This window comes from Barbatula barbatula (genome assembly GCF_947034865.1).
Source record: "Barbatula barbatula genome assembly, chromosome: 6".
In the NCBI taxonomy this organism is placed as follows: Eukaryota; Metazoa; Chordata; class Actinopteri; order Cypriniformes; family Nemacheilidae; genus Barbatula; species Barbatula barbatula.
Genome location: NC_136765.1, coordinates 18159513 through 18174332, shown reverse-complemented (window position 1 = coordinate 18174332; position 14820 = coordinate 18159513). Strand labels below are relative to the sequence as shown.

Here is a 14820-nt window from a genome sequence, read left to right as displayed (position 1 = left end):
TGACTCCGAAGTAAAAACATGTTTGATTGTTGCCAGATATTAAACATATTTCTACAACACAAAAAGTATGTGGCACGAATGAAAGACATTCAGAAACTGAGTTTGTACAAAATATATGTTGTGTGCAAAAATGCTGAAAGTAAAACATATATATACACTGTTTATAATGTGAGAATGTTTATAGCAACAGTTTAGGTGCTATGGGAACACCAGAGCCACAGAACAGACCAGCTACAGTCGGTTAAAGCATTGTCAAGAGACAATTAAACAATAAAACATTATTTAACATTGATCTGCCTCTTTTATTGTTACAATTTTTAATAATTTACAAGGGAAGAAAATGATATGAGCACACAGGCAAACACATTCACAATCTCTTTTCCACAGGAACAATACAAACCATAGCCCTCTTTAACACAGTGCGGGTCATAGCACTGCTGTCAGATTCACATTATACTGTACATATATCATTTGATTGTGCAAACAGATACTGCTTAAAAAATACAGTGACATGACATTAAAAACACAATCGCAACACAAGCAAACAAGCAAAAACGCAAAACACAGTTCCCTTAGTAAAGTTATGAGAATCACATAAAAATATCTTCTTTAATCTTTGTGCTTGTCAGTTTGTGAAAACAAAATAAATTAAAAATAACACATAGCTAAAAGAAAGGGTGCTTATATAGTACTATACTAAGTGAGGTGTAAAATGGTACGTTACAGACCAATTAGATAAGCCTATGAACTAAATGATATTAAAAATAAAAAATAAATGAAATGCACATATTAATATACTATATATAGCAAACAAGGATCAGTATTTACAGGCTGTGGTTTCAAGTAGTAAATTGTGCAATTATGCATTTCATCTCTTTGAGTTAAAAGTGCCATTTAAGTACTTCATTTTTACAAACAGCACTCAAAAGTTAAATCGTAGCACGTTTATGTATCATATACACGAAGTGATATACTGTTTTAAATATCACGTTCAAAAAAAGCAATTAATTTTTTAAATTTAATTTTAAATGTGAACTTTTTTTGAAGGGGTTTATTGCTGCTGTATGTAAACCGAATAAATGATGATGACTGACAGAACAGTATAGCTTAAAGTTGTTTGGATGCTGGAGTTAGGATAGAAGGAAACATTAGAACCCTGGCCCGCATAAAGGACAGATCAGGGAGAAGTGAGATGATCTTTGCTGCTTCTTCACTTATTTTTTCATTTTGTTCTGGCTTCCTGTCATACACAAAAACACAAAATAATGAGTGTACACTCTACGCAAACCTCTTCAAAACAGAGAAACACATAACAGCACGCTTAAATAAACACACTTTAATTGCATGTATTGCATCTGGCGACTATACTGCAAAGTTGCAAACTTGATCCAGAAACTCAATTTTGATAATAACTTGGCACGGTTTCAAAGCAACAACATAAACAAACATATGCGTGCTTTTGTGGCCCAAACTTAACTTCCGGTAGACATCCACAAAGAATAGAGTCCCTGTAGATTATTTCTAATAACAAGTAAATTAAATTAGCTAGCAAGTTAAAAGTATGTCTAGCCAGTATTATTTTGGGTTACCAGAAGAACTGTTACCTGGACAAAGTTAAAGGATCCCATTCAACAAATTGCTTATTTAATTAAATTAATATACAATAAAATAGCAATATAAATGAATATTAATATAAATTAAAATATAAATAGTTATTTTATTAGCCATTTGCCAGACCAATCAATAAACACAAACTGGAAGAGAACTTCGGGTCAGATGCGTACCACAGATGAAACTGTATACTATGTCTCCAGTTACAAATACTGTGTAATAAAAGTTTGCAATAAGAAAATATATGGCACTTAAATAAGTTACTTTTCCCCCAAAATCACATGACCCAAGAGAACCATATGTACACTCTATCCAGTGGACTAAAGATTTTTGCACAGCAAAATGTAAATTCATTCATGCATGTGGATACAGTATCTAACCTGGCTGTTGTGGTTTTCTCCATAGATTCTATTAGTTTGGTGAAGGCATCTGCAATGCTGTGACCAGCACTTTTAGTCTCTACTTTAGCTGTAGTCAGCTCATACAACTCTGGATCAATGCCTACAAACACCAAAGGAAATGTAAAAACACATTTTAAAGACATGCAAACATGCACAAAATGCTTTCATTTTTAAACACCACTGCAACTTTATTCAGAATCTTTTTGGAGAAGTCTGAAAAAACAAACAATCAAAATTAGTTTTGATTGCACATTATAGAATAATAGAAGAAAAACAGAGATACTCACACAGGCAGATACTGTAAGCAAACCCAGAGAGAGGACAGAAGTCAAAGACTAAGATGTTCAATTCTCAAGCACTGATTTTGAAATCACACACAGAAGAGACAGGAAAGGACAGTTTCACGATAAACTAACCACTTCAATGCAAAACTGTCTAACCAGAGCGTCTAACCTGGTAGTGGAGTGTCATTTTCACTATCTGAGCTACATTCATCCACAGGCCCAAAATAGTCCAAGTTTAGTTCTGAGATTCCACCATCTCGAGTCATTGCAGTAATACCAGAAAAGGTAGGGTTAGTTCAATATAATTACTGTAGCTTAGGAAGTATTACATACCCACAATATATAAACATTATTACACACACATAAAATTATATGTAAAGGAAAATCCGGTTGTTTTGATTTGAAAAGTGTAAACAAAAACAGACTGCAGATCAGTACCATGTAACTTTTAGCATAAATTATAGAGCAGGTAAATAGAACAGTAGAACTAAAGCCACAGATGAACAGTAACAGAACTATTAGTCATACTGTCATTTATTAAACCCATTATTTTAAACAGAAACTAAATTATGCAATTCAATTACATGATATTTACAGATACTATAGATAATGTGGTTCAAACACAACAGAAAATCAAACGCTATGCAGGAAAGGAATTTCATGTAACAACTTTGGGTAAAATAATGCTTGGGTTTCAATAGCATTTTGTAACTGATTTCAGATAATTTTCTCTCCTTTTTATAAGCAAGCAAAACTCATGTTCACAGTAAGGCACTTACAATAGAAGTACATTGGGCCAGGCTGTAAACATCAAAATAAACTTTGTAAGTCTATTTAAATGGATAGTTCCAATGAAAATTCTTTCAACATTCACTCATTCTCTTGTCCTCTGAAACCTGCATGGCGTTCTTTCTTCCGCAGAACACAAAATATATTTTAAAGAATATTGGTAACCAAACAACGGCGGTACTCATTGGCTTCTATTGTACGGACACACTGTTGTTTGTTACCAACATTCCATGAAATATCTTTTAGATTCTTTAAAAGAAAGTAAGTGATACAGGTTTAAAATGACAAGAGGGTGAGTAAATGATTATGAGTTTTCACTATGTACATAAGTATTCCCCCTAAGTACAGCCTTTGCAATGACACTCAAAATTGAGCTCAGTGCCTCCTGTTTCCACTGATCTTCCTACAACTTGATTGGAGTCCACCTGTGGTAAATTCAGTTGATTGGACATGAATGGGAAAGGCACACACCTGTCTATATAAGGTCCAACAATTAACAGTGCACGTCAGAGCACAAACCAAGCTATGAAGTCCAAGGAATTGTCTGCAGACTGCTGAGACAGGATTGTATCCAGGCACAGATCTGGGGAAGCGTACAGAAACATTTCTGCAGCATTGAAGGTCCCAATGAGCACAGTGGCCTCCATCATCCGTTAATGGAAGAAGTTTGGAACCATCAGGACTCTTCCTAGAGCTGGCCACCTGGCCAAACTGAGCGATCCTTAGTCGCTCAGAAAGGCCTTAGTCAGGGAGGTGACCAAGAACCCAATGGTCACTCTGACAGAGCTCCAGCATGTCTCTGTGGAGAGAGGAGAACCTTCCAGAAGAAAAACCATCTCTGCAGCACTTCACCAATCAGGCCTGTATGGCAGAGTGGCCAGAGGGAAGCCACTCCTCAGTAAAAGGCACATGACAGCCCACCTGGAGTTTGTCAAAAGGCACCTGGAGGACTCTCAGACCATGAGATACAAAACTCTCTGGTCTGATGAAACAAAGATTGAACTCTTTGGCCTGAATGGCAAGCATCATGTCTGGAGGAAACCAGGCACTGCTCATCACCTGGCCAATAACATCCCTACAGTGAAGCGTGGTGGCAGCATCATGCTGTGGGGATGTTTTTCAGCGGCAGGAACTGGGAGACTAGTCAAGATCGAGGGAAAGATGAATGCAGCAATGTACAGAGACATCCTTGATGAAAACCTGCTCTAGACCTCAGACTGGACAATGACCCTAAGCACACAGCCAAGATAAAGTAGTGGCTACAGGACAACTCTGTGAATGTCCTTGAGTGGTTCAGCCAGACCCCACAATTGAACCCGATTGAACATCTCTGGAGAGATCTGAAAATGGCTGTGCACCGATGCTCCCTATGCAACCTGATGGAGCTTGAGAGATCTTGCAAAGACGAATGGGAGAAACTGCCCAAAAATAGGTGTGACAAGCTTGTAGAATCATACTCAAAGACTTGAGGCTGTAATTGTTGTCAAAGGTGCTTCAACAAAGTATTGAACAAAGGCTGTGAATACTTATGTACATGTGATTTTTCTTTTATAAATTTGCAAAGATTTCAAACAAACTTTCACATTGGCATTATGGGCTATTGTTCGTTGAATTGAGGAAAATAATGAATTGAATCCATTTTGGAATAAGTCTGTAACATGACAAAATGTGGAAAAAGTTAAGCACTGTGACTAATTTTCCTGATCCACTGTAAGTGTACACCTAAAATATTACTTTTTGGCATAAGACTAGTGAGATTTTTTTATGCTACATTCAGTTTTTCAACTTTTCCAATATTGTCATGAGAACATTAAGTCTTAAACTAGTGGTTAGAGCATGGTGTCAGTGCTTAGTGGTTAGAGCGTGGTTTTAGCAACGCCAAGGTCATGGGTTCAATACCAGGGATCGAACATACTTAGAAACAAATGTATAGTATAATGCAATGCAAGTCGCTTTGGATAAATGCGTCTGCCAAATGCAAATGTACAAGATACTAGTATGGACAAGAATGAAAATACAACATTCTGTCTGCATGATGCAAACTCTACCCTACGAATTACCCCCGTTTCACACCGTAAGCAATGCGTAGACTGGGCAGGAGCAGCGTCTTGGGAAAAGAGACTGCGCAAAAATTATCATTGCACTGCTGCTTATGTGCCACTTCCGATCCCCGAGCATGCACTGCTTGCTCGTGCGGTGTGAAACATACGTTAGAGTGCAAAAGCAAAACCAGATGTTTAACCACATTTAATAATATTCCCAACTGCACATGCTTTATATATATCACATTTATATTTAACCTTGTACACTTTTTGTAACACTGGCCCAGCTGACTCCTATGTGTGACTGTTTGCATGATTTTTACTTTTAAAAAATGGGACATTATTTCCTCTGAAATTTTATCATAAAAGCTTGATGGATATTATACCGCTTACTGTATATGGAAGCAGGATACTTTTTTTTAGAATGAATCAATAACAGTAGGTAGATTACAGTATACAATAAAGTCAAAAGTGCATTACTGAAACTCACTGTTAATCACAGTAGTTTCTTATAAGGAGAACATTTTTGTTTTCACCACAGAGGAAAAACAGAATGGGAAAGGAAATAGTAGAATGGAAAATACATTTACATAGACTGTAACACAAATTTCCCCCAAACCCAAACTCTTTGTTCCAAATCTCAGTTGTTTTAACAAGTCTATTTAAAACTTGAAACTATGGTTGCGATTCTCCTTAAAACAAGCTATACAATGGCTTAGAGTAAGCACCAGCAGTAAGGTCAACTATTCCAAAAAAGATTTTCTTTTTCAGTCAAACCTGAGACAGTAGCTGGTGAATAGGGACTATTCCAATAGAATATGTTAATGGTTATAGTAGTATTTGCATATGCTGACAATTAGTCACAGGTGATGCTGCATACTCATCTTCTGAGAGAGAGGCACCAAAGAGCAGAATACAAAGATATAAAAGGGAAACAAAGATTAACATATTTGTCTCCTGATTGAGTAGCAATTTACGAAGGGCAAAAGAGGAAACACTGAAATGAAGACCACAAAATGTCCACATTTTAAATCCCTACAATGAATTGTAATTAAATGGCTACTTGTCCTTCTATGAGTTTTATTAAATCTTTACAGATAAAAAAATGCACCTGGGAGAGAAAACTTCTTGTGCTCTAAGTGGAACAGGAAGCCAGAGAAATGGAGAGAGGAAACAAGCGTTGTGAAGAGGAAGAGCTCCAAGAGGGGTGATACGAGCAAGTGTCAGGAGTAGGATTTCTGCCGTGAGTGGCGAGTGATTTTATCTTGAGCTCTAGAGAAAGAGGCACGACGAAAAGACGTACCGTCAACGTGAATGGTCAAAGATGGCGCCACCTGCAGGACACACATAGGGAAAACAGTTTAGGAAGCACACATTTTTTCCACAATCAGATTTTAATAACATTTGGAAAATAAAATACAGGATATTTTACGGAGCTTGAAAGGAACAGCACCCTGTCTATATTTGTTGAATAATTTACTTTGTACCATGTAGGAAAAAAAGTAATGCGGGTTTGGAACGACATGTTTTGTTTGCAGTGAACTATTCCTAAAACCTCGGGAATAAGCTCTGTTTGTAGGTAAAACCACACCTGAGTGCATAAAATACTTCCACTCTCCACAGGAACGGGTGGGGAAAGTGCAGGTGAGGATAGAGATTTTTGAGACTCTTTGGTGGGTTCCAGCATTCCCTAAAACAAAAATCAAGACTTTTAGTAAAACCACAGAAACAGGAAATGATCAAACAAAACATAATCCAGAATCAATTGTAGATGATTAAGATTTTGCAACAACTGTTTAACAAAATAGGTCAACTGACAAACAGGTGTCCTAGTAAACAAAATCAAAACTCAGGCGTCCTCATTTGGTGGGTAGGGGAAATGGCTGCTGTATCATTGGTTGGGGACTTTACTCACCAGTCCGGCAGCAAACATAGGCACAATAAGTGGCTGCTTCTTCTCCCCAGTGAACAACTACAAAACAATAAATAGACACCAATAAACACGAACACAACTAACTCCTATCCTTGCATTTTAAGCTTACATTAAAATTTTGTATTACGGCAGGCAATTGCAAACTCTTTTATTCAGAGACTTAGTGTACACCCCCACGCAAGAGATATCCATCTTACTTTCTAATAACTCACAATATTTCTGATTCCTAGGCAATTCAGCAAGATTCTGTTGCCATGGGAACCTGCCCACTTGAACTTGAGGCCATGCGCACCGTGGATGTCCTGAAGGTGACGCCACATGGCCAGATCATGCCTGCGGGGTAGAAAAGAATTAGACCTTGTAGTTCAAGTTTTGTTGCTGAAAATCTAGAGCACTGACGGTATATTAAAACACTGTTTATGGAGGTTTTTTGGCAATATCAGCAGAGAACTGAAAAGACCTCACAAAAGATAAAACATTGTGTTGTAGTACTAAATATTATCAGCACTCTGATTGGGTTGTAAGCACAAGGCTGCAGTTTTACAAGACATCTTTTGTCTATTTTCTAGGGCTGTCAAAGGATTAATCGCGATTAATCGCATCCAGAATTAAACTGTATATACTGTTTATGTCTGTGCATATTAATTTTGTATTAACACATAGGAAATATTTAAATGCATTTATTTATTTACCAATAATTTAAATTATATATCATATTTTTTTGTAGTTAATGTTAATTGATATGCACAGTACACAGACATGTATTATGTAAACAAGGATGAGATTAATCGTTTGACAGCCCTACATATTTTTGCTTTTTTCTACAAGCCAAAGCAGAACCGACCATCGCATGTTCCACTGACTGCCAGCTTGTTTAGAACACAGTCATTGGTGTACACTGCTATCCAACTCGTGTGTTATGCATCAGTGACTCGATGCCAATTAAATCAATGCCCTCCACTCTGTTTCACCAGAAGCAATGGCACAAACTTTACCAAAGCTGAGAAAAGCAGTATCATTTCCTTCTATTCTATTATTTTGCAAACGGAATCAGTGACACTGAGTCATGGACGCATGTAAATGCTGAGTAAGGGGGCTGAGATCTATGAATTTTACCCCTGAGAAAGGGAGATTCTCGCATCCCTTTGGTCCTGGGGATCCTGTTCCTGCAGGATGTTCTGGAGGAGTGAGACATCTGTGACATCACTGATCTCAGGATTGACATCTAAAGGAAAGGCAGTTCTAAAGAGATGCTGTATTTTGCAGCAGAATTCAGCCTATAAGAAATGGACAACACAGACACCCATTTGTTCAATTAGTTAAATTTGAGATCTTGATTTTAATACGGTTTCCCAAATTGAGCAAATATGGACAAACAAACAAAAAGAACGACTCACTGTTCTGGTGTTCTCTAGGTTGTCACTACAGGGTGCTGAAGTTACACAAACTTGTTCTTCTTCATATTGTAAAGAACTCTGCTCCTCCCCAAAGGTTGCCCATGAATCCTGACCCTCTTTTACAGTTTCCTGCTGTCCAAACGAAGCCCAGTTCTCGCCCTCATCCCCCGGCAAACCACCAAACGGAGCTGAACTAAAGTCTGCAAAACTGTCACTAGGTGGCAATTCTGAACAAAAAGCTCCCTCATCTCTTGCACAGCCTTCTTGGGCTAGCTCATCTTCCTCCTGAAAGTCCTTCAGCGTGTCCGTGTCACCAAACTCATCATCTGTGGAGCACCTGGACATTGCTGTGATAAAATCAGCAAATCCCTCCTGGGTTACAGATTCAGTCCGGCTGATGTCTGTGAAACCCTGAGTTGCATCTCTGAAATCTCCAAAGTCCTCATCGGAGGTCTCATTAAAAGCCCTATTGTCTGCTTTTACCCCCGTCTCTATGTTCACTGAAGATTCATGCATTTCACTCGTATCTCCAGTCAGCTGTGTATCAGCGTTAAGATCCATATCTGTTGAGGGGGATATTGCTGCTTTGGCTGTTTCAATACAGTTTGTTGACCCATCACCATAAGCATGGCTAGAGGAGTCTGAGATACTTCCCGTCTCTTCTGTTCCCTCGGCATCCTCTGGATCTCCACAGGAAGTAAATGACTGGAAGACATCGCATACCTCTACCCTCGCTTCTGTGTCTTCAGGATCTGATGCATCTTCATCGTATGTGTTAGATACAGGCAGACTCTGTTCTTCTGATATTCTGACATTTAGTTCAGAGCTTACACTAGGTTCTATGTCATGCTCTAAATACTTACTGTAGCCATTACTGAGAGCTGAATGTCCATCACTTGTGTTGTCTATATCCTCACTTGTGCGGTTGTCTCTAATATCAGTAGGTAATGGGAGACAGTGCTGATCACTGCTAGAAATAATGAGCTCCCTCTGGAGGTCGGAGGATGCAACACCATTCATAGCAATCTCTGAAGAATCCTTCTCCTTATTATCAACACCACTGTACTCTGTCTTATTTCTATTCTGTATGGTTTCTTGGTTTGATATGACGCAAGGCTGTTGTGATTCCCCTACCAGTTTCTTTTCATCACCCCATACACTCTTTCCTGAAACAGTGACATCCTGCACAGAAAGGTCAGGCGGCAAGTCCTCTAATGCATGTGATTGGTTGAATGTTGTGGGTGTGTCGATCTCTGAGAAACTGAAGCTGGATGACCCTGCTCCACAACTGAAACTGCCAAACTCACCGAACTCATCCTGCTCTTCTTCCTCTCCAGCCTCGTCCAATGGAGGTGGAGAGGAAGAGTACAGATGGATAACATCGGGCTCCATGGTCGTTTAGCGCCACCTGGGGGCCACATGCACCTAGAGAGAAGGAGTGACAGATTAGGAAACTTTAGCAAGGTTAGAGGTGACAAAATCAATCTGCTATTACTATCAACTTGACTAATACTATCAGTATTATTTAATTCAATGCATTATTAAAACTGAACAACATCTTTTCTGGGTTTTGTACCACTTTTTCAATCCACTAGGTCCAAGGTAATGTTTATGAGACATGAAGTTGCTACAAGACTAAACAAAGGTGTAGTTCATTAAATAATGATAGGACAGCCACAAAGTATAATTGTTCAGTTTTTTGTGAAATATTTTGCCTAAACTCCAATGCTTTAAAAAGTGTACTTTTTGTTTACTACAGTGCCTTTCACTGTGCTGCTGAGGAACAAAAATTATAAATATTTATGCCCTGTTGATTACATTTATTAATTAATAACATTGCTTGCACTGACTTTGCATTTAGATCTAGGCATTTAGTATGTTCTAACTTTGCACTAAAACAGCGATAAAACAATAAGTACAAAAACATGTGACATGCTTGAGGGTAAACTTGTAGAAGCCTCATTCATTATTCACCTGTGCTTTAGACATAACCTCTTGCAGCAGCTAAATCAAGGACAGAAAGCTTTAGAGGGTAGCAAAACACATTAGTTTGTGCTGGGCAATAAAATAACCAAAAATTATTGACCAATCCACAAGTCAATGGATGTTTCGGGTCTTGAAATGGTTTATGTAACAACAGCTACTAATATTTAGGGGAAGGTGTGTTAAAAACAGTTTGTATGCAAATGCAATTTTTTACACCGATTGAGTCATGTGGCAATTTTGTGCAAAGCAACTCAAAGTACACATTTTATCAGTATGTAAGGGGTCACTAAGGCAAGGAGAGTAGTATTCTGGTCATGTGACCTCAACATGTCACTACAGGCCAATGCTCTAAATGAAACAAAATGGCTTTTATTCTAATTTCCTAGTGTACAACTAAGTTTATTAAAAACAAGCAGTATGTTTGTTGACAGTATTTCTCTATGCATGAGTGAGTATAGCAGTATGGTATCATCCAGAACACCTTGTCCTACTGCAAGTATATAATGCTGTTCGTATATGAATACATATATAAAGAGAAATGAATCCAAAATCCCCAAATGAACATTCTGTCATCATCTACTCAAGCTAATGAACACAAAGAAAGATATTTGGAAGAATGTTAGTCATTTTCAGTTCCGGGACATCATTGACCACCATAGTAGGAAGAATTAAATGGTGGTCAAAGGTGCACACAAACTTTTTATTTTCCTAAATTCTTTAAATATCTCATTGTGTTTAACTGAACCAACATATATAATATTCATTTCCTACTGTGGTAGTGGATGATGTCACAGAACTGAAAATTGCTAACATTCTTCCAAATATCTTTCTCTGTGTTCAGTGTAACGAATACATTTATACAGGTTTGAAACAATCTGAGGGCAAGTAAATTATGAAAGATTTTTCATTTTTGGATGAACTATCCCTTTAAACATCCCATAAGCCCTTTTTAAATAAGAAAAGAAACAACTTATCATAAAAGGTTCTCCTGCTCTCCTTATCCCTTACTAATGTTAAAGTGATACTTCACCCAAAAATGATATTCTGTCATCATTTACTCACCTTCGAGTTGTTCACAATCTGTAAAGATTTCTCTGTTCTGATGAACACATAACCAAACAGACCTTAACACCCCCAACTCCCATAGTAGGAAAAATTTATTTTATCATATTTTCGTTCTGTTGAACACAAAATAATTATTATTACAATCAGTTCAGGGGCACTTTTGACAACCATTCTTTTCCTACTATGGTAGTCAATGTCTTTTGAGATCTGTTTGGTTATAAGCATTATTCTAAATATATTTCTCTGTGTACATCAGAACAAAGAAATGTATAAACATTTGAAACCACTCAAAGGTGAGTGAATGATGACAGAATTTCCATTTCTGGGTGAAGTATCCCTTTAAGTCAGCATTCCATGAATGAAGAATGATGATCTAATGGGCTTTTGGTAATCTGACCATGTGACTAAATTTTTCCATTAGTCGCTTACAGAATACGGCTTTACGGTATACTGTACAAAAGCACACCGGTGCAACGATGTGACTTTTTTAAATATTTTAAATATTTTGCCTATGGGGAAACATCCTGGAGAATTTCATTTTCCTCTGGCAAACAGACACGCACACCGTGTAAACATAGATATGTGCTCTTTGAGGGCATGTAAACTGATGAAGAAACCCAATCCACTCCCTTTGTACTCTCAGACAAACAGAACAGACTGTGAGCCATAAGCCCAAACACGGTTTCAGAGGGACAACAACTCCATGCATCTAATGGCTATTTAAAAACATCTAAGACTTATTATTAACATATATTATGATTCTTTCAAGTCGAATTCTTCATTTAAAGTCACAATGCAATCAAACAGGAAAGTGTTTTAGGCAGTGATTATTCTAAATGATTTATCCGTGCACACCATTATTTAAGAAAAAACATTTGGACGAGGAAGAGGTAGGATTATACTGACAGTCCAATTGCCAGATATTTTTAGCCCTCCCCTGCAGGCCCAACTTACAACAAACCAATCAAAAAGGGCTAAATGAAGCCCTTCCCTACATTTGTTTCTAATTTCAGAAGCCGTTTCACTCGGATACACGATACGGAAAAGAAGTAAATCGCAATTTCCGTTTCATGGTGACTTCAAAGGTATTTTGATGTAATATAATAATTGGTTAAAGGGTTCTGGATGATAGACTCACAAGGTAACAAGCTGGATTCCCAAGTTTTCCTTGATATAACTTAAATGCACTGTTGGCCGCTTTGTAAAATCTATATGTAATGAAATGTTAAACCAGACAAGTGGCTGGCAAGACTATATCCTCCCCTATGATACAACTGGAAGGACTGCTGAGGTGGCCAAAGCTGAAGCTAAGCAGTGTGTTTTTTTAAACAGAAACTTTAATATGTTTATGCAAAAACAAGGATGTTGCATAAAACGTTCCAAGCAATATCAAACTATTAAATTCTCAGCTCCTTGATAAGCGGAAACTTAATCAAACAAGAAAAGACCTATGACACCTTTCCTGTCACAGTGAAGTGAACCGATGAGTATTTTACTGAAATATGAATGTGGAAAATGCAAATGACACCATGCTGTGAGCATGGGCAGGTGATGCTTACAATGAAAAGTCTGCGTAATGTCACAAAACAGACAACTGTCAACATGTTTATTAATGCAAATCACAATTCTCCCTCTCTCTAAACAGAGACAAGCAACAACAAGACATATGAGCGTCCTCCGGAGGTCTCATTTGAAGCCTGCTACGTCATCGAGGCTGTCCCGTTTCATAAAAGCAGGTTACTATGCACCTTTCTAATGCGACCTACTTTCACTAAAATTTGGAGGACACATGAGGTGTATCCTTTGTTGCTAGAGACAACCCATTATTTTTTTTGTCGGCCAATGTCTTCTATTTGAATAAACAGCAGCAGCTGCACATTCAATCAAATATGTGGTGTTAACAATTTGTGTCACGTTTTTTTTTATCTTAGCAGGCATATGTAGTTAATAGGTTTACAAGCGTTTAGTGATTTTGAAACGTTTGAAAACAGTACGGCAAAATATTATATATTTGTAACTGTTTTGGCATTGTTTAGGGTAGAAAGTAACCAACTTAATACCTCTTAAAAAATGTAGAATACATTTAATTAATTTGACAGGTTTGCGAGTGCAACGTTTTGTCATAGCAACGTAGTACTTCCTGTTTCCTTTTCTGCCTGTGTGACCTACGAAGGACGTCTACTTTAATTCCAAATTGAGGATGCTCCGTATACCGTATCCTTTAGAGGATGAGACCTCATGAGGACACAAGGACGGAGCCTTGCGAAACGAGTCACAGCCTTAGACAGACATGTTGAATGGGCACAACAGAATAAGACAAGATTTTAGCTAACCACACTGCATAGGGAATAATATAAACGAGAAACCTAGATGAAGTATTTGCATGCGAGCTGTCAAGGTTATTCTTAGCCTTAAAATCCTCAGGACTGGACTATGCGTGGTTTTTAACCAAGGCATTACGTTAGTCTTTTATTGTTAAAAATCGGCACCAGACGTCCCTCTTCTAAACAGTTAATTTAGCGTTTTATTCTAGCGGTTTAACAACAAAACGACTGTACTGTATACGCACACAATGTATATACGTCTTACCTTAACCTATCCACTATGGATGACCATGACAGGCACTAAATCAGCTTAGCAAAACGTTTCCCCTTCTCCTTGTGCTATGTTGACACCGGCTCTTGGTTAGTGTTGCTGCTTTCATCCAGAGTTCCGTATCCAATGGAACCGGAGACCAGGCGGAAACCTTTATCGCTCTACCAGATCACAAAAAGTGCTTTACCGCCCCCTGTCGGCACGGGGTAGCGTTAATCAGCACGGTCTTGACCTGGGCCGTTTCCCCATTACAAAAACGCAAAGCACGGAATTGTGTTCTCGTTTAGTTGGGCAATCTCGGAAGAAGGAACTTGGATGGATGCGCCGCAGTGACTTCTGGGACTTCAAGCGGGTTCCGTAGGGGCGCAAGGCTGCATTTGATGTATCCTTGATATCGAGAACAGATCGGGGAACTTTCATGCGTTCCCTGTTCTTGAGTTTTGGAACGGACTTATTATATATATTACTTATTATATGACGGATGACGTAGAGCGAGAACACATGGACAAAAGACACAAAAGCATAAAAGGCACTGAAAACTTTGTAATTCCTTAGATATATTTTGTAAACTCCCCCTAGTGTTTGTTTATGTCTATGTTTTGATACTACTATACTGTCAATAAAAAGAACGCCGAAGAACGCATATTGAGAAACGGAACTGGTTTTGACTAGTGGGTTATGATTTGCGATGCTGAAATTTATATCTGGTTTGTTAAT

At 38.0% G+C, this 14820-nt stretch overlaps 1 protein-coding gene across 1 annotated transcript; it reads right to left on the bottom strand.

Moving 5' to 3' along the window:
- Positions 1–283: 283 nt before the first annotated feature.
- aftphb (aftiphilin b) lies at positions 284–14462 on the bottom strand. Its single transcript, XM_079457896.1, has 9 exons — positions 14098–14462; positions 8458–9882; positions 8177–8337; positions 7273–7393; positions 7043–7099; positions 6719–6817; positions 6431–6461; positions 1992–2112; positions 284–1240 (listed from the first exon to the last, which is right to left on the bottom strand). The coding sequence occupies exons 2-9, from the start codon at positions 9847–9849 to the stop codon at positions 1108–1110; spliced, it is 2115 nt and encodes a 704-aa protein (XP_079314022.1). The 5' UTR covers positions 9850–9882; positions 14098–14462; the 3' UTR covers positions 284–1107.
- Between the last annotated feature and the right edge of the window lie 358 nt (positions 14463–14820).